Raw genomic sequence first — 21,602 nt, 5'->3', positions numbered from 1 at the left:
AAATTGTTTGCACCAATAAAACACAATGAGCGTAAATTATAAACAATGTTTATTAACAGTAAATTCGTTAACATATTCTTTAAATTAAACTTAAAGCTATCGTTCAATAAACTTAATTCTCAAAGGTCCATCTGGTGTATACATCGGGTGAATGTGGTAATCCAGAGGCTTGTGGTGATACTCCATTTTGTAGTTTAGAATAATCTATAATAAAAACATAAGTGATAATAAAATTAGTTCAAAAAGTATAACAATAATGGATAAATATCCTATTTTATTAGCGTTGGGAAATACTGATATGCATTCCCTTCCACGTGGGGATTACATGTGCGGAGAGTTGTTGAGACCTAGCAAATTTTCCATATCGACGAAAACAACTGAGCGTTTCTTAAAGCAGATTCTATCCCGCATCACCGCTATGTGGAACCAGTTCCACTGAAGTATTTAGCAACCAATTTGACTTAGAGTCCTTTAAGAAAAGAGTGTATCGATTCTTAAAAAGCCGGCAATGCACTTGCGAGCCTTCTGGCAATGTGAGTGTCCATGGCCGCCGCCCATGGACACTCACATTGCCAGAACATATAGCTTAACATCAGATGAGCCTACAGCCCATTTGCATTACGACACCGTCGAGGTTTTGTTTATGTAATAGATAAACAAAACCTCGACGGTGTCGTCTTCTTGCGGGCGGAGCCGGGGAACAACTTTCACCCGATCCAGAAAACATTATTTTAATATTTTCTATCTTTCTGTTTTGTTTAGTGTTATTTGTCAAAGATAAGCATCGTATAGGGTGTCTATCAAATAAATACCACCAACACATGTTAAGACTAGTAGCTGAGAACATTCTCATAATGGAATCATAATAAAAAAAAACTACATAGTTTCTCTATTATTATTCATGCTTTCTAGTAGTAAACAGAGCCTGCGATATTACGTAATATTCTTCTGTTATCTATCTCTATATCTCTGTCTCACTAACAAATAGTAATGTAAATTATAATATAAAAAAAAATGATATACCTTGGAAATCATAACATGCATTTCAAGTTCTGCAAATCTTCGCCCCAAGCACATCCGCCTGCCGAAGCCAAAAGGCAAAGACGCAAACGGGTGTTTGTATGACGACTTTTGAAGCCATCGCTCTGGACGGAACTCTTGCGCATCCGCGAAATATTCATCGCTATTGCCCATAACGTAGTGTTGGAAAATAACTTGAGTCTGCAATAACAATTCATTTGTATTAAAAAAAATTTTTTTTTCAGTTATTTGGAAACTAAGATGAACAACTATTTAAATTCACAATATAGTATTTTAGTTAGAATATTAATATACTGATGTCGTTTTGGACAATACTATATTCCGCGAACTATGTTTCGCCTAATATGATTTTTACTTAGGCTACCTTTTTAGTAGCTAGGTTATCTACTGTTCGTTTGTTAGTTTTTAGGTTTTACCGTGCAATTTATATCTACATATAAACCGTCTTTAGAGTTTAAAGAATGAGTTTAAATGAATTACTAAAATTGGGCCATCTTTGAGTTTTTTGCTTAGCAAAATATTTTCCAATTTATTTTTATTTATAAATAAATAAGGTCTCTTAAACACAGTTATAACAACGTTTTAAAATAATCTAAAAACTTACGCCTTGTGGAATTTTATATCCACATATAACAGTGTCTTTGGTCAATTGTCTTCCGTTGCCGATGACAACTGGGTATAACCTGAAATTATAAATAAAGTATTAATAAACGTAATTAATAATATACTTTGCGTATAGTTTATACGATTTCATTTCATTTTATTCAACTGAGTAAATATGCTGGTATAATGGTTTCGGTGGAAGGATTTCTAATTTTTATATTAAAGCTTAGCAATTTTAATATAATATAGTTATTATTCATCTAAGTATTGTACACATGTAATCCGGGGTTCCAGCCCAAACCAATATGTCTTTCGATTATTACCACCTCCATTGAAAACTTTTTCAACCAAGTTTGACTGCCTCAATATTAAATATACGAGTACGTAAGTATCCGTTTAACGCAAAAATTCTTCCACAAAACAGAATAATTTTATTGATAACACTGTCAATTACATTATATATATTCGGATCAAACGTCAAATCTGTGCTGCTTGATTGGTGTGGTGTGGTGCTCTCTTCGTTAACCGCTGTCTTCGCCGTATTCTGGCCGTCTAATGGCCGGAAAATATCTCTAACGAGCAAGCCAATAAACCCTAATAAGCCAGCAGATCAGCGATGCAAATGGAAATGGATATGCCATACTCTCCGAAGGGGTCCAAATCATATTCCCAAGCAGGCACTTGAATGAAACCCACAAAGAAAGCGGCAGCGTAGCGGTCTCAAGCAAACCTGGGGCCGTACAGTTGCAGATGAGAAAACGGAGGATGAGGAAAGAAAGCCGGAAAGATTTGGAGCGAGGTGAAATGCGAGACTCAAGACCGAACATGATGGAGACTCATTGTGGACGCCCTCTGCCCTAGGCATTTTTTAGTTAGTCAGGGGGTATTAAATGGATTTAATTACACTATCAATAATTACATCAAGCAACAAGTTTAGAATGCAAGATGTTTAGAATGCTTCATAGGAATTGACATCAGAGAAAGAAAAAAAATTTTTTATTAATTGCTAAGAAAATGTTTATATCGATTAGGAAATTATGAAAACTATAGTGACAAAAATAGTATTCAAAATAAGTATAATGTGTCCTACCTCAAAACTTCCTTCACACAGGCTTTTAAATAAGGCATTTGGTTTATATCGCCCGCCCTCAATTGCCGCCCCTGTACCACACTCGAAATCTCTTCATACAGGCTTTCTTGAACTTCTGGGCGAGATGAAAGCTGGTACAATGTTGATGCTACGGCATTGGAAGTCTGTAAATAACATTATATACTCTTATCATTTAATAAACACTACATATATCTTACTATGATGATCAATACCATGACGTTAGTCCTCGAATTTACTCAAGAACTCTTTTTCACCTTCTACTCTGATCTGTAGTAGGGTTGCAAATAAATAAATGATGCGTTAACGTCATAAGTCTGATTTGTTGTTTAACACATAACATAAAATACAGTACATGTTTCTGACAGTAAAAGCCATCTTGGGGCGCTATAGACCAGTGTTTCCTAAGGTGGCGCGTACGCATAGTGGGGGCGAGCAATTTGATTATTAAGAAAATTTATTAACAAAATTTGATATTGGAATTTCAGTTTTTCATAATATGTTTTCAAAATTTACTTAGTATTTTATTAACAAATTCATAGTAAATTAAGTTTCAACTGTTAGTTATGTGAACAACTCAATATCTTAATATTAAAAATTATGTAAGAGTTTTAGAAAGGCTAAGATGGGGCATGGCGCAAAAAAAAGTTTGGATAACACTGCTTTGGTCTGTGTGGAAAGTAATCTACATAAGAGACCTGAAAAAAGATGATATATGACCGTATATCATAATTATATTGCTCAGTTGAGTTGATCATTCTGCATGTCAATTAACAAGGACATTACTATGTGCACACATTCTTTTGGATTCCTACAAAAACTTTTCATATTAACAATCTTTCTCTTGTGCGAAATTCTATCCCATTCATCTAGATAATATTTACGATTACAATGAGTATTAATTCATACAAATACTGTGTGTGCTTAAGGCTGTCTAAAAGTGGTAAAAGTTTTGTTAATTTATTAGGTAGACCACCTGTAGCAAGTACTAGCAAGTAACGCCTTTGCATTTAAATGAGCTCTTGTATTTAAACTTATAATATAGCTTACCGTATCAATTCCTACGAGAAACATATCCAGTGCAGCCACTGCAGCGACTCTGGACCCGGCAGCAGTCACGAGGTCTTGAAGGAGAGATTTATTGCTTACTTTCTCACTTGATTCTAGCGCCCTCTCTACGTGCTTTAAAGTAACACTGAAATCAAAATAAGTAACCACTTTAAAAACCCTTACGGTACTCAGAACTGACAATTATCTTTGATGTAGATTAATAATTATATAAATTAAAGTGCTTTAAGTAGTAATTAAATTAGCTATGACATTGTATACCCGATTAGTTAAGGACTGGTTTGAAGTAACTAATTATAAGGTAAAGTAAATAAAAGTTTCTGATGAATCCGGTTGCACGATGATAACTTTAGTCTTAGTTTTTAATTATTTATGCAGGCCGTCATAAGTCCATATGGTTATTATCCATATTATTATATTACTAGGTTAGCTTTCCAGTAACTTTAACAAATAACTTGTTAAATTAAAAAAACCAGATATAATCTGAATCTCGAAAAGGTTGTAATGCCATAATTTGTTATAAAATAGCAATCATATCATCCTAGTCAAATCTTACCTAAGTATTGTATCCAGCGCCGCCACATATCTCCTAAACATCGCAGTGGGATATATCCTCCACCAGGGAGTCCTTAGTTCCAATTCTCCTACACAGAGGAAGAATGTATGGACAGCATCGATCAGACGCTGGCTGTCTGAACCATCGCTAGACGAGAAGCAGCCAAGCCGCGTGTCGAGCGCTATTAAGCCAAGAGCTGGAAGTATATTAAAGTTTGCGTTGGAGTGCCACTGCTAAGGTTGAAGAATAATAAATTAGTATCTTCAATACTAATGGTAAGATTCACAGCTTGTAAAAACCAATCAAACTTCACCTTCTCGTAACTACCTGTACCTGACACGCCGTCGACTTTTTAGGTCTAAGGCAAGCCAGTTGAACCAGCCCACCTCAGGCATGAGAGTTGCACGCAAAAGCCACACGCCAACAACGCTCTTCAGAAGATATTTAAATAAATTCTAGATATTAAATATACCATCAGTTTGCCTGTCATACTTTTCCATAAGACATATTGTAAAAGCAATTTTAATCATTTGCTTTCCGGATAACGAATTCAGTAATTAAATATAATTTGATTCCGTGATGTGTGTTTTGTTTTATTTTGATTGTTTTTTTATTTTACCATACTTGTTTTTTTTTTCATTTATAGCTGTCATTTGCTGCTTCTAATTTAAATTACTTACTTGATTTTCGATGCCATATGTATGTACAATATATAATAATTTGATTAATTGAAATAATAACTTACATTCCAATGACCATTTATGTATTTCGTTGAGGAAATCGTCTGGAGTCTCCGAATTCTCATCTCGTATTTCTCGTATCCTGAAAATTTTAAATTCTATATAGTATATACCTTTAACATATACGTCATGTTATGCTACGCATGATATTTAAGCCTTGACTTGTTTAAGCCATCGCGGAATTTGCTTAAAATATGACCCTTAATACTTTAAAAATATTCATTGCTCAAAATCACTTGCATCATGAGCACACCCATAAACACACCCACACTTTTACACCATCACTCAACACAGCCGAATTAGGAATTACCTAGTTAAATGTATTAAATATATTTTATTGATTTTTACGTTTCGTAAATATTTGAACCTTTTTGTACATATTATATATTCAATCTTTAGCTATATCTTTAGTATAATTGTACGAAAACGAAACAAATTAATAAAGGAAAATATACCTTTTCACTTCATAAATTTCACCCATTGCAAAAAAATAAGTCCATAAATGTACAGTATCAAATGCTATTGTTGAGTTAAGATTATTCATAAATAAATCATCGGTAATCAGTTAGCCACATATACACAATCAAACCTTTGAATAAAGCTATCAGCGACATCTGCTACTTGTTCTGTATACTGGGCAGCTGCGCCAGTACTGAGAGCGACTCGGGAAACCTTCGTACGAAACGCTGCCCAGGAGTCGCCGTGACTGTGCAAACAATATTATTTTAAGTAAAACATCATCAGACGAAGCCACTTATGTTTATTATACTAACGACTACTGTAATACTTTAGGCTAGTACTGTAAAAAATCAAGTTTGAATTAAGTAGATCTCCCAGAAATCTAAGATTATATTTTTTTGTGTTATTATCAAATATTGATTAATAAATTCGGTCGTGAGGTTTGGTGCGCAGGCGCTAATTAAAGATATAAGTTGGCGCCTGGTAGATAGTACCCCAGAGCTGATGCTTTCCAGGATCAACGAATAAGTATCGCAATACACCGAGAAATTGCTGCCAGCGTTAAAGGTACATTTTTTTAATTTTATTTTTATTATGTATGTCTAGATATTATTTGTCTTAATAATACAAAATACTGTATGTACAGAGTAATAAAATATTAATTCTTCTGTGTTGTAAATATAAAATGCCAAAATATGCGAATTTAAATAACAGTACTACGAGTATGTTTACAATTGTTTGCAATTTTTGAGTTAACTTACACGGCAATCACTCCTGCGCAATCCTTCTCGGCGCCAAAAAAGTCCTTCCTCAGAGTGTGTTTGTAGTAATTTAAAGACGGCATTGGTGGTCTAAAATAAATGTGTATAAATATAATATTAATACAAAGTTGTGGTATTGAAAAAAGAAAAAAATCTTGTTAATTAATTTGTTTGACGTACCATATATTATTTTTATTTGGATTTATTAATAAAAACCTACACCACATCACTTTTAACACATTGTCTAAAGTTACAATCTATATATTCTATAGTAGATGACAATAAGGTGAACATAAAATATATAAAATAAAATAGACAAAATATAATTTTAAAAAAAACTGTATCAATTTTAGTTTATAAATAATAAATAAATCAATGGCCCTACAACCTTTTTAGGTCTGGGCCTCATTTCTGTATTTGTTTCATGATCATTTCATGATCTAACAGGTAATAGGTGATCAGCCTTCTGTCGCTGACGCACGCCATCGACTTTTTGCATCTAAGGCGAGCTGGATTCCTCACAATGTGTCACTTCACCGTCCGAGCGAATGTTAAATGCGCATAGAAAGTCCATTGGTGCACGACCGCGGTTCGAACCTACGGCCTCGGGGATGAGAGTCGCATGCTGAAGCCACTAGGCCAACACTGCTCTTTTTAGTAATTACCTATTTTAAACGATTTATTTGTCTCATGCAAATGAAGTTCACTGCTTAATGCTTTTTATATCGATCAGCTCACTACAAAATACCAAGCTTGGAATCTTACCGAAAAAGTGTCTTACTTTGTTATACTATTTTTTGTTAAAAACTAACGAAATTGCTAGTTTGATATAGCCGGTTAATTTAGTAGTACAGAAGGTGTAGTATATATAGAAACCCAATAGGTTAACAAATACTTCAATCCAAATATCGTATCAGAGTGATAATTACTTTTTCTATACCTATATGTGCATAATGAAATTGCTCTAACAGTGTAGGGAAACATCTTGAGGAAAACACCTTGTCATAGATGGCTGATCAACGCACTTGTCTGAAATTGACGAATTGGTTATCGCTCCATAAGTTTTTTTTTTAAATTGGTTATTGATAATATCATTAAATATCCAGAGCTTCTGGACACCATGGGTCTAGTGAGACGATTGTAAATGACAAAACCATTTGAATTAGCATGTTGGTTGTAAGTACTAGACAGTGGTAACTGAAAAAATAGAACACAAGAACACAGTGTCTTCTTAATAGAGATTGTATGTAGTGTTATTAAACACTTTCTTATGTTAAATATCCCTATTAGTAAATTAATTTAGACTTAAATTAAGATACTAAGGACTAAGTTAGGCTAGATCGTAATGTTCCATAATGTCTGAGTGTAAAACAGATGTATTAAAAAAAAAATATCCAGTTGCGTTATTGAATTATTTTAGTATAATACTTTGTGTAATATAATTACCGATGCGGTGCAGCATCTTCACTTCGAAACACTCTCTCGACCTCACCAGCATCAAACACAAAGAGCATATCCGGACGCCCAAGAAGTCCGGCGATTTTGACACATTTCCCATACTGCTGACGGAGTGACATACATACTTTGTCAACGTGTTCTACAGAATAGCCACCTGGAAATATTTATTGTCAGAAATAATTCAAAGTAATGTCAAACACTTTTAACTGACAAAAAGATACGATTTTTTTTAATTTTGTTAACCGGCAGTTAAGTTCGATGGCAGTTGTTGTATGGATATGTTCAGATATATGTAAAATAAAACATGAGCTTTTAACAAATATTAGGGGTAGTTGAGTTGCGACGCTGGATTAACAAAAACTAACTTGCCTTATTAAATAATCTTAAATCTAAGTAACACTTATGTTATTAGACATTATTGGAAACGATAATGTAAAATACAATTTAATAATAATAAAACAAAAGGCCTCCAAGTGCGAGATGATTTTTTTACATTTTGTTTACGCTTCTTATTATTACCTATATACATACGAGTATCTAGCTAATATAAAATGTATCATCTACTATCTTGAACACATTACTTTACCACGAACTGCAAAATAAAATACTACAATGCGCAAGCAAGGCCCCGCTTTGTGAGTTATTTTTTCTGCTAGATAAATTTTCTTTATACGACTGAGAAAATCTAAGCAGGCAGAAATATATGGCGTTGGCTTGTAATCCTAGTGATTAAAAGATCATTAGACGAGGAAAACATTGAGCGAAAAATCGTTGTTAATTTTAAACCAGGTCTGATAATATTAACCCAGTTATAAATATAATGTAAAGTCACTTTTCTATTGTAAATTAAAAAAAAATCTGTGGCGCTACAACCCTTTTTAGTTCTGGGCCTCAGATATCTGTATCTGTTTCATGATCATTGATTAATCAAATTAGTAAGTAGGTGATCAGTTTCCTGGTCGCCGGTTTCCTGACGATATTTTCCTTTATCGTCCGTGAGTACGTAAAGTTAACATTTATAATACGTTTTTTACTAACGTTTCTAAATAATCTAAAAAAATCCCATACGCACTATGACGCTGGCAAATATTCCGAAAAATACTACGTATACACGGAATACGTAGGAAATGTTTAAAGCAAATGAAATCAATTATCTATTCAAAGGGATGTCTTTGAATAGATACTAGATACTTGTAACCTTGGCCCCAAATCATTACTACAAATCATTAGTATATTATGAAACAATTTAGTATTCCGGATTGGAATGGCATTGGTGACACACTTCAATATGCATACAAATGTAGTAAGATGTTATAGGTTTTAAACTTTAAATAAAATAAATTAGCACATATTAGGATATTTATAAAAGGAACCTCAATCAATTAAACTACAAAAATACAAAACTAAAACATTGAACTAAATCTTATCATTAACTAAATAAATGTGGTCGCCAGGAGGATTTTGGCTTATCCTACCAAATCTATTATATGTGGTAACGTTTAAACAAATTTGTTAATTCAATAATGAACATCTAATTTGAGGGCGTTTCCCAAAGATAAAAGACGAAAACATTTCAGATAGCTTCACAACAAGATAAAACCAAAACTTAAAATAATTATTAGAAAAAACATACCCCTCAATACAGTTATTTCCGAAATAATTCAAAATTATACATCACACCAGATACAATTTGTGTCTTTAAAGTGTCGAAAACACGGCAATCACCGCCTGTGCCTCTCGTTTTCTCCCTACCCTCATCCTATTATAAAAGATGTAAAAGTATAATATAAAGAATATGAAAAAATGTGTTAATAAATACTAATCTATTCTAATATTTTAATTAATTTTGGAACGAAAGTCATAGACACCAACAATATCCCTTTTATTAATTTTAATATTTATTTAAACTTCGTTACATTAAAATAACACAAATTATTCGTGGCGACCTTGTCGCTAACAAGCGTTCTCTTCCAGGCAACCCTAGTGAGGAAAGTACTTTATTTTTAAAATAAATAATCAGACGTACGAAGGCATTTTTTATTTCCGAGGTAAAATGAATAGTGTCCCGAAAGTAGCACGGGTGTGATATTTAGGCACATGATTAACAATACCTACTAAAACCGCCTCGAGTAGTCCCTACAAGGCGGCGTTAGACAAGCTCTCGCATTCTACCGGGTAATCAACGGCATACTATTAAGCCCAAAACCAGTAAATAATACATAACATAGGCCGGCATTTAAAGGCCTGCAACGCAAGTGCGATCCCTCTGGTGTGTCTAGGCGGTATCACTTAACAGATGACTGCCCACTGACACTGTCCGTGAAGAAAAGAGCAGGGAACATCTCCTATTAAATCTTATCGTCATCGTTTAGTGAAACAAGGAGAAAGATTTAATAGGACTCAAGTGTATTTAAATCTTTACGACCCGCATTTGTACTGCCAGGATACTCTATATCATTTCAGGTGTTTTAATGTACGATAACTGTTTTTAATTAAAAAATAACATGACAATACAATAATTATTATTTTCCCAGTAGGATAAATATCTCAGGTAATATGCACGTAACATTTTGTGCGTTAATTTTATTTATTTACAAGGTATAGCAAATTGCTACATATTAAGTTTATTATTGAAATGTAAACAGTACTACAATTGATTTGCACGAGTTAACAGCGTCATGTTTATTTATTTGTGTGAATTTAAGTGATATTTGTTTCGCATCTAAAATTCTATTATGTCATCACATTTAACAAATTGAAATATTTCCGGGATATTCGTACTTGACATTTCTTTACAAATAATATACTTGCCATATTTTATCATCTATACGAGAATGTACCACAAAACCACATTATCATTATAAACCACTTTTGAATTGACATTTTATAACCATTGGTACAGAAAATGGGTTTCCTGAAGAAAGAAGTGGGGGATAATTCTGTATGTATAAGTATTTTTTCTCGTAAGACTAACCGGTCCGAAGATTACCTAATTTGCAAACCTGTTCGCAGTTCTACGTTTCAACTTAACGTTAGAATTACTACGTATGCAATCACATTCTTGCTGACTAAAATTATAATTACAATAATGGGCTTCAAAAAATGAAAACGCGTTTATAATTAACTGATTTTAAATTATAAACCCAACGCAAGGCAATGCAATTTTATACATAATACATAAAAACTATAGGGGTGTATAGAAATTACGCCTGCCTTTATAGTCTTGATCTTGACGATGGATGATTCCCTAAATTGAGCTTACCGGAAGCGCTTAAAGATTTGTATGAATCCTTATTCTTTAAAGCGGTATAAATAAATAACGTTATTTATTTATACCGCTAAATATATCTATTTACGAAAATGAACGTACCTATATAAGGTATGAACCGCCAGGTATTCCCCAAAAGGGGTAGAGGTTTCGGTCCAGGAACCTCTTCCCAACTCCTGACTGAAGGGTTTATTGCTTCGAATACGGTGGACACGGCATGCGTTGACCTGGCACGATGATTTTGAATTGGACATTGTGTTCTGGGTAATCCTGAAATATTAAATTAACATTGTGGCAAATAATCTATTTGTATATATAAATCAGGATGAAATCTATTGGCGGAGAGTTCCTTGCCAATTATAGCCTCCTAAACTATTTCGTTAATGCTCCTAATTACCTAGATGAATCAATAATGACGAGTATTAGGTTATGACTAATGGTAGTACGTGCGTTTGACCCTTAGCTGTGACTTAATAGATTTTTGTATGTAATCAATTTTAGCTCAGCTGTAACCCATTAGATGTTTTAATGCGCCTAATGTATGCTATCCGCCCACGTACACTCTAATCTTAACCAGTATAAGGCTTTCGATTATTTAAAGACATAAAAAACCGTATGTTTAATGATTTTATTAATATGATATCAGATGATAAAGTCCGTTACGCGGTTCATTATGTTCAAGAAAAAATTACGTAGGTTTTAACTTTTAATGTTCTATCATGTAGTCTCTCAATTTGAAGAATAAATTTAGTTCTACGGCGTCGGGACGTGACGACCCCATCGCCCACTGATGAAATAACCTGTGACAGAGGTTATTTCACCAGTGCAGTCAGTCAACCCCCTTCCTAGTGGGAGTGCCATGCTGTTGCTTTCGGGCTTCAGCCAATCGGGCAGGCACGACCGGGGCAGTACCACTGTCTCACAGAAAACCGGCGTGAAGTGATGCAATAGGTTCATCTTATTGTACTCGCGTTTCGTGCGGTGAGTGAGACTCCCGGAGCCCATCAATTCCCCCCCCCCCAGAATATGAAGATGCAGTTTAAACAGAGATTACCCCAGGGGGGTACCACACGTTTCCGCTGTGGAGAATCCCCCTCTGAGCGTCCATCATCGGAACAATCAGTATTCGGTGGTGGATGCACAGGCTGCCCTTCGTATTCTGGGGTGGGCAAAAACTGCGCAAAAAACTATAGGTTTCGATCTCGGGGCAAACGGAAGAATTTACCGAAGGCATCCCCTTCCACGCTCTCAGTGGACTTTACCAATGTTAGGGGGCTCAATTCTAATCTTAACGCGGTTCACTTTCACCTAGAAACTGCGAAGCCGGCCTTATTCTTCCTTACTGAGACTCAGATATCCTCCCCGGCTGATACTTCCTACCTCTCCTACCCGGGGTACAAATTGGAACATTCATTTGTGCCGCGGGCGGGAGTTTGCGTGTACGTCAGAGAGGATAACTGTTCTCGTCGCCTCGGGTCGCTTGAAGGAAGGGACCTATCTAGCCTCTGGCTGCGCGTAGACTGCGATGACCATCCGCGATTCTACGCATGCCTGTATAGGTCCCATAGCGGAAATACCGAAACTGAGCGACTCATTGAGCACATCCAAATGGCTACAGATTCCCTGCTTGAAGGGGTTCCTACCGCTGAAATCGTGATACTTGGCGATTTTAACGCTCACCGATCACGCGGGAAGATCCTTTCACGACTTTGCTTTAGCTTACGACCTGTCACAAATGGTCCCTGCGATTACGCGAATACCAGATGTGGATGGTCATAAACCCTCTTTGTTGGACCTTCTGCTGACCTCACATCCTATCAAGTCTCTGTTGACCCGCCATTGGGTTCATCAGATCATTGTGTGGTGGCGCGTAGTAGGCACAGTACTCCGGACTGTGCTTACTACGCGCCCTCCTCGGCCCTGTTTTTCGGGTTGTCGTCGTATTTGGCACTATCGGTCAGTAGATTGGGATGAGATGCGGTCTTTCTTTGCGTCCTACCCTTGGGGGCCTACGTGCTTTTCGTCGGATGCTCCAGATTCCGTCGCTGCCTCTGTCGGCGAAGTGGTTCTACAGGGCATGGAACTTATTATTCCATTCTCTGCGGTGCAGATCGTTGGCAAGTCACAGCCCTGGTTTAAGCGTTCTTGCAAGGCGGCATCGCGTCGAAAGCGAGAATGCTTTAATGCATGGGCGGAAGCGGCGATATCTCATGATGCCAATACCAGCGAACATAAAAAAGCATATAACTCAGCCTCCACGTCCTTCAAACGGGAAATCGCTAAGGCAAAGTCAGAGCACATCGCCAGATTTGGCGAGAGATTGGCCCAACTCCCTTCGGGGACCCGAGCCTTCTGGTCTCTCGCCAAAGCTGTACAAGGGAATTTTTGTCAGCCATCGATACCACCGCTGCACAGGGAGGATGACTCGCTCGCCCACACTGCGAAGGAGAAGGCCGACCTAGAGGCAAGGCACTATCTTCCTTAGACATTCATAAGTCGAGCGGGCCGGATGGTATCCCTCCAATTGTGCTGCGTACTTGTGCTCCTGAGTTGGCTCCGGTCCTGACGCACCTATTCCGGTACCTGTACTCGCTCGGCACTGTCCCGAAGTGCTGGAAGACCGCTTCGATACATCCGATCCCTAAAAAAGGCGATCGCTCTGATCCGTTCAACTATCGTCCAATAGCTATAACCTCCTTGTTCTCCAAAATAATGGAATCCATTATTAATTACCAGCTGATTAGCGATTATCAGTACGACTTTCGTCGTGGTCGTTCGGCTGGTGACCTTCTAGTATACCTTACACATAGATGGGCAGAGGCAATTGAGTACAAGGGGGAGGCGCTAGCGGTTAGTTTGGACATAGCGAAAGCCTTCGATCGGGTGTGGCACAAAGCACTGCTCTCGAAACTTCCAGCCTACGGGCTTCCCGAGAAATTATGCGACTGGATCTCCGGCTTTCTGGCCGATCGGAGCATCAAGGTCGTCGTCGACGGAGCATGTTCCGACCTTAAACCCGTGAATGCTGGGGTCCCACAAGGCTGTGTTCTATCCCCGACCCTGTTTCTTCTGCATATCAATGACATGTTGCAACTTAGCAACATTCTTTGCTATGCGGACGACAGCACTGGGGATACTCTTTACACTGGCCGGACAGGTATTTCTCGGGCAGTTGTCGATGAGTACCGGAACAAACTTGTGTCTGAAGTCGAAACTCTACTACGTGGAGTCTCGGACTGGGGTAGACTAAACCTAGTCCAATTTAACCCCAAGAAGACACAAGTTTGCGCGTTTTCCGTGAAAAAAATACCCTTTGTCGCTACTCCTCTTTTCGAAAACACTCTTCTTGAAGCCACAGCCAGCATCGGAATACTTGGCATTGACATATCGAACGACGTTCAGTTTCGCGGTCATTTGGAGGGAAAGGCTAAATTAGCTTGGTGTGCTCAGCAAGGCGAGACGGTACTTCACTCCGGGCCACCGCTTGCAACTCTATAAAGCGCAAATACGGCCCCACATGGAATACTGTTCTCACCTCTGGGCGGGGGCTCCCCAGTACCAGCTCCTTCCACTTGACCGTATCCAACGAAGAGCGGTTCGAATCGTCGATGACCAATCCCTCTCCGAGCGGCTCGATCCTTTGGCGTTGCGTAGAGATGTGGGGTCACTCTGCATCTTCTACCGCATTTACCATGGAGAGTGTTCAGAGGAGTTGTTCGGATTAATACCTGCAGCTGAGTTTCAGCATCGGACGTCGAGGCAAAATACAAAATTCCACCCGTATCAGCTCGACGTCCGACGTTCCACGACTGAGCGTTTTTCAAGGCAATTTTTGCCGCGCACCACCGCTATGTGGAACCAGCTGCCCACTGAAGTATTTCCGAACCAATTCGACTTAGGGTCCTTCAAGAAAAGAGCGTACAAATTCTTAAAAGGCCGGCAACGCACTCGCGAGCCCTCTGGCATTGAGAGTGTCCATGGGCGGCGGGCTCGACGGTATCACTTAACATCAGGTGAGCCTGCCCGTTTGCCCCCTATTTTATTTTAAAAAAAAAAGTAGTACATAATATACATAGTATACATGGGTGTTACTTCTTTATTTTAAAACATAATTTAGTGTTACGTGTGTACGGTTCTTGGGTCATTAGTTTTGTTCAAATAATAGAGGATTTTATTTTAACTCTATATTAACCGGTCGCGTACATGAATAGAATATGAGCGAAATATTGAACTGTTAATTTCTATGTAACGAATGAATGCAACAGTTGAAGAGATTGCCTACGTCGGGCTATACTCTCTGGGGGCGTAATCTCTGATGAATTAGGAATTCGCCACCCTTATAAAACTAAAGAAGTTTCAGTGAGCAAAATGTACAGCCTTGGCAAAAAAACACAGATTACTCTTTTAAGTGAAAATTAAGAATGGAATTTAGTTCAAACTATTTACATCAAATCTACTATTTTAAACGACAGTTCAGCCTCGAGCGAGTCTACCAGTAATTAAAACCTATTTCAACATCAGATTAACATCGAGTTCATTAATCAAATAAATACGCCTTAAGCACACACTTATAATATTTGCTTTGAAAACAGACTAAAAAAATTGTATGCAAAGTCAATACTTCACACAACAAACGTTGAACAAATATTGAAATATTCTTACGCAAGGTTCTCTTAGAAATTTGTTAGTTCATTTAAATCAATTCCTCTTAATACCTAATTAGACATATACCTTCAAAAGTATCCGTGTTACAATTAGAAATAACAAAAGAAAATTGTAATTTTTGCTGTTATTTGATGGGAAACAATGTGCTGATGCACGAGAGACGTTTAGGGGAAATTAATTACGATACTGTATTCTCCAGTAATATTTGCCGTGATCAAATAATAATAGTACTTTTATTTGTAACGGAAAAAAAGGCAGGAGGTGGTGCCACCGCCATAGATAGACATTGCCAGAAGACTCGCAAATGCGTTGTTGCTTTTTTAAGAAATGGTACGTAGTTTTCTTGAGGGATCCTATGCCGAATATTGAATCATAAATAATTTCGAGGACAGCTGGTTCCACATAGTAGTGGTGATGTAAGAAACCCGGACATCCAGGTGATACGAATGGTATTTCGACGTCCGATGATGAAACTCAGCCGCAGGTATTAATATTGCCAGTTCTTCTCTTCCGTTCTACGCCCTTGATTTGAGAACTGGTAGTAAATGTAAAATTAGAAGCATTTAATGTATATTTCTTTTTTTTTTGACGTTTATAGGTGTACATTACGTTACCTATATGAATAAATGATTTTTGACTTTGACTTTGAATCCGAGCAACTCCTCTGAACATTCCACTTAGTACATGCTGTAGAAGATGGAGAGAGACCCCAAATCTCTTTACAACGCAAAGGGATGAAGCCGCTCGGAAAGTGACTTGCTCATGTTAGCTTGTGAAGTTCACTATAAACCTCGTATGCGCCATGCGATGCATTACGCGATGCAAATTTTAAATACTCCTAAGATTATGCTACTTAAAAGTTTGATTAAAACCTGCACAGCATACAGTGTATCTCCATTCTTAAGACTATCAAGAAAGGCAACCCATATTAATATTTATAATTGTAGCATATCTAATGTAGAAATAATTTATCTCCAAGCACTTCGGTTAAGGTGCAAATGGCAGCCTATTTTTGGAGAATTGTGATGTCTATATAGGTATTTAGTAGTTGAATGTATTTAGTAACACTTTTTGCATATAATCCTCTTGCTATTGGTTTGAGTATTCGAGTAGATAGTAGTAGTAACTGGATGATATTTGCTAATTATATTTCTTCGCCCATGTTATAGTCTTTCGGAACTGTTATATCTGTTAACTAGGTTTAGAGAGATTATATAAGTTATATTTTTATTTAGATAAATTAATTTACAATCCACCAATACAACAGTTACATTCGTAACAAAACCCTCATTGATACTACGCAAGCTACTTATTAATGATTTTACATTATAAAATGCTTACCGATTTCACTTCCATCAGGTTTATCGGCTGAGCTCGTGTTGAAGTGTTTCACATTTAGTCTTATTGGCCATTTCACTACACTCACTCGGTGTCTCATTATTTGTTACCTAAAAAAAATATTGCTTAGTAATATTAACTATATTACTAAGTCTTTATAAAATATATGTAATACACACTACTAGAGACACTATGTCTATACTTAGGAACAAATTCGAATTCGTATCTCGCGCTCACGTCTCGGGCGCTACCATATATGTCAAACTTATTTCGGAAAAATGGACCGCTAGCTTGATGCTAGATTAAAGTTTGTTTGATTAAAGTTTTAGAATACAGGCCTTAATAATCATCTACATTTTGTACTGCCCACTGAAAATATATTTAACTACCGTCAAGTTTGAGAATTTTTGGTTAATAAATAATTATGAAATAATTTAAACGCAGGTGCTGCGGCTTTTATAATTAAATGGAATTAATATTCCTTTTTTTATTACAGCACGTCATCAGACAATTGACATTATGACTCGTAATTGACTATACCACAATAGACACTATACAATGTTAAACATACACTACGTTTTTTTTAAGAACAAGGCGCAAATGGGCAGGAGGCTCGTCTGATGTTAAGTGATACCGCCGCCCATGGACACTCTCAATGTCAGAGCGATCGCGAGTGCGTTGCTGACCTTTTAAGAATTGGTACGCTCTCTTCTTGAAGGACCCTAAGTCGAGTTGGTTCGGAAATACTTAAGTTGGCAGATAAAACATATTACCTATAACGTATAATGATTTGTATATTTGTATTATATACTTAGACATTTTATTGCTCTACATCAGGGGGTCAGTGTCAGTGAGAACTTTGAATCAAGCTATCACTAACGCAGTGGAAAGCCATTTTGGATTTAGACTTCCACAGATCCTAAAAGTGTTGTGTAACAAAAAAATTATACAAAGTCAAACGCTCACATTCATTGTCTATATGTAATTATTATTATCCATGTCAGACAAATTTAAAACAATTGCCCATCGCCATTATAAAATGATAGTTATATGTTATTGCACGATACACCTTTCACTTGTATTACGAAGGATATGTAACGAACTGTGCACCGGAAAGTGAAAATTACAGTTGCTAATGATAGCGTGGAAGGCCACGTTGTAGTAACCGCCGATTTTATAGCTGATATAGCCTTAAGGTAGAAGGTTCTGTTGGTCAAAAGATGCTACAAACTAAAAGTAATATAACAATGATTGGCTGGATAATGTCAGAAGAAGTATTCGGTTTAAGCATTTCTTATAGCTTATAGTTGTACATTTTATAAAAAAATTAATTTATTTTAATTTTAATTAATTTAAAAAAAAAATCAAATTTGCAAAATTGTGCAAAAATTGCCCTGAAATGTATATGCTTATAGTTGTACATTTTTTTAATAAATATAATATGGTCTTATACGAGATGTTTTTTAATCTAGAGATACAACACGACCTTCTGCGTGTGTTACAAAAATAACAAATGTTATTAAATGTAACACTCAAATATTTTTAACATAAATAGTTAGTTATCCGGTGACCCCTGAGCTGGTGCTTTCTTCACTAAATGAATAAGTATCGCAATACAGTGAGGACATGCTGGCAGCATCAGCTGTACACAGCCCCACGGGAACCAACTTTTAAAATTTGTTTTAATTTTATATTTATAAATTATAACATATATCCATATTCATAATATGAATTGGTCAAAAACATCGCGATCTACAATCTACGGAAGCTTCATAATGGTTCATAAATATGGAAACAAAATACATTTATTTAAATAGGTACTATATTAGTGAAGTATTTTATTTATGAATGAGTACATTACGTAAATAGTATATATGGAGATCAAACGATAACTTATAAGGAAACATGATAAAGCAAGCTACGAACTAAATAATACCATCAATATATAGAACCAAGCAAATGTACGCGAATTAACGATCTGGTACAAAAATATATAAAAAGAGAAATATGAGTGTTGGCATAGTGGTTTTAGTGACGAAAGAGTTCGTCGATTCGATTACGCGTCAATGGACTTTTGTTTATATACGCATTTAACAGTAGTGTAAGAAATGTCATGTCTTAGTCCCATTGAGCATAACAGGTCAGAAGACTGATCACCGATCTAAAGGTTGTAGCGCAACTGGTTATAATATTTTTAATAAGAATACATAAATTTGCGTCACACAGTGCTATTAAAAGTTCAAAATATAGTTTCATACTTCCATAAACAGGTTTAGAGTGGATTTTAAAATAAGACAATATTTTATTGACGTGTGCGTATATACAATACTGTATAAAAGTTGATCATTTTATTGATATTTTTAATACCTTTATTTGATTTGATATTTTTTAAATATTATTAAGCTGCGTTTTAGGAACTACAGGTTCGAATTGAACAAATATTTGTATCGAAAGTATCGATTTTTTTAGTGATTTCGTTTGTGGTTGCTGGTTAATTTTTTTCTCTTCCTAGCTTGCTTATATTCCAATATAATTGATGTGTAAAATTCGTGACGTCATATTTTCTGCATCTTTATGCATACAAGTTGTTATAGAAGCTATAAATAAGTAACGACTGGAATCGCAGGACAGTGCATTGACAAGATTAATACATAAATTATTAAAAAAACTCCGCCGGCTAACTGTGAGTAAATAAAATAAAGTATGGACAAGATCCACTTCTTCTAAGATGAGAAAAGAAATAGAGGTAGACAGGTCAGACGATGAAGGGCAGAGATTAGATTCAAGCCGGGATAGAAATAAGTGGTGTATACACGTAACAACGTTGTATTTGTATATATTATATTTAGGATTATTTATTATTTCACACTTCGTTGTAAAATAATAATTTGTCCTTATACAAAAACATACATATAAAAAGCAGGTTACATAAGGTTACGGGCGGCAACAATAAAACAATAATAAAGAAACATCTACAGAGGGTAATGTGTGCATAAATAATTAACAGAAAAGAACATAATAAAATAACATAACATGTAACTAAAACTAAAATTAAGTAAAATCTAAAGAAAAAAATCGAAATCTAAATAAAAACAAAAATGTAAAAGCTAATCCGAGAGTTAATGAGTCACAATTTGTTAGTAGCTAATTACAAGGCAGAAGAGAAATGACAAATAAGATTTTTAAATAAAATAAAAGACTGAGCTCGTCTAATATCAAGGAGTGTAAGAAGGTAAGGGGTTCCAACGCAGGATGCTTTGCACAGTAAAGGAGAAGTGATAGAATTCAGTTTTATGAGTAGTTACAGTATGGTGATAGAAATAAATATATGTTTAAATAAAGTACAATATAAACAATATTTACAAGTATAGAATTAGTACAAATTAATAAATATTCATGAGACAGTCATTTTGTAAAGCGTTAAGTAAAAAACTATATCAAACCCTTTTAAACGTATTTATAAACTGTATCAAAATCATAATAATGTGGAAAGAAAGTTTCTGAAGAATTGAATTTCTCTTTTATACACAAAATCCTGAGAAAGAACAAGATACTTTCACAGTTTAAAACCTGAATCGCTACATGGAGCTCATTAAAATTGCGAAATAAATAACCACTCCTAACTCGATACCGTTATCTGCCATACATATTTTTAAAGTCCGTAAAACTCAACGTGATCCTTGGCCCATGTCCCGTGGATCAATGATTGTTGCAGGCTTAAAAGATTGAACTTGCTTGAAGTTTCTATACTTCATATTTTTCTAAAGCACCAGCTTATACGATATTGACGTAGAAGTATCATAATACATGATACATAAGATACAATGTATATCCTTAATAAATACGAAGTGAAGAGAACTTTAGAAATGTGTAATTCTTTCAAGGGGACGGTGATTAAATTTTTAAAGGCAATGATTTTATAGCATAGGCGAGTATTTGGATCATAGATTTGACACCAATTGTTAATAATTTAACTTTGACATTATTTTATGTTCTTATTATAAGACATTGTAAAAATTGATATGACATTTTCATGCCTATTTATATATGGCTGATTGTGCGGATTTGTATCCGCTTGTATACACTATCTTGGCAAATAAACGATTTATTACTATGTTTAACCATAATAATTAATCCGTTTAAATAAGTAAAAAAAAATCACTGTTGATGAATACCAAAAATATTTAGCAAAATATTATTAAATTAAGTCTTACGATTAAATCATTCACAAATATATTAAAAAATCACGAAACACAAATCACTTGTTCCAACAATAGATCCCACATTCCATTTTTAAAAATTAGAAAATTACCTTAATTTCACACTTTCAAAAATTACTGTCGTATACCGTAAATGTGGTTATAATTGTGCTATTGTTCCTATCGCGCGGTTACCGACAGACTGAACGACGTCTATACAACTTACTATCGGCTTCCATCGTGTTTCCATCCAATGGCACGTCGCGGGAAATCGTGTATCAAACAAATATTTTTTTTAAATATTCGATGTCCTATGGCGGCCTGCAATAACGGTATAT

General features: G+C 35.7%; 1 protein-coding gene across 2 annotated transcripts; it reads right to left on the bottom strand.

Annotated features, from left to right (window-relative positions):
• Nucleotides 1-70: 70 nt before the first annotated feature.
• Nucleotides 71-21,455, bottom strand: LOC123708614 (probable cytochrome P450 49a1). Of its 2 annotated transcripts, XM_045659411.1 has the most exons (13): nt 21,378-21,455; nt 17,069-17,175; nt 11,165-11,332; nt 7,783-7,948; nt 6,337-6,426; nt 5,706-5,822; nt 5,122-5,198; nt 4,377-4,572; nt 3,803-3,947; nt 2,735-2,898; nt 1,646-1,724; nt 1,024-1,221; nt 71-204 (listed from the first exon to the last, which is right to left on the bottom strand). In XM_045659411.1, the coding sequence occupies exons 2-13, from the start codon at nt 17,163-17,165 to the stop codon at nt 97-99; spliced, it is 1,605 nt and encodes a 534-aa protein (XP_045515367.1). In that variant the 5' UTR covers nt 17,166-17,175; nt 21,378-21,455; the 3' UTR covers nt 71-96. The 2 variants fall into 2 exon arrangements, with proteins under 2 accessions (XP_045515367.1, XP_045515374.1); XM_045659418.1 differs by lacking the exons at nt 11,165-11,332; nt 17,069-17,175; nt 21,378-21,455 and adding an exon at nt 9,428-9,517.
• Nucleotides 21,456-21,602: the final 147 nt, after the last annotated feature.

Source organism: Pieris brassicae, chromosome 1 (assembly GCF_905147105.1).
Source record: "Pieris brassicae chromosome 1, ilPieBrab1.1, whole genome shotgun sequence".
Lineage (NCBI taxonomy): Eukaryota > Metazoa > Arthropoda > Insecta > Lepidoptera > Pieridae > Pieris > Pieris brassicae.
Note: the sequence above shows the minus strand (reverse complement) of the source record. Positions and strands in the feature narration are given on the sequence as shown.

Excerpts from the sequence above, each read along its gene's own strand:
- LOC123708614 (XM_045659411.1), bottom strand. The coding sequence starts at position 17,165 with ATGAGACACCGAGTGAGTGTAGTGAAATGGCCAATAAGACTAAATGTG. Across the intron at positions 1,725-2,734 it reads TGTGTGAAGGAAGTTTTGAG|GTTATACCCAGTTGTCATCG; the intron begins GTAGGACACATT and ends TTATAATTTCAG. Across the intron at positions 1,222-1,645 it reads GATATAAAATTCCACAAGGC|ACTCAAGTTATTTTCCAACA; the intron begins GTAAGTTTTTAG and ends TTGTTATTGCAG.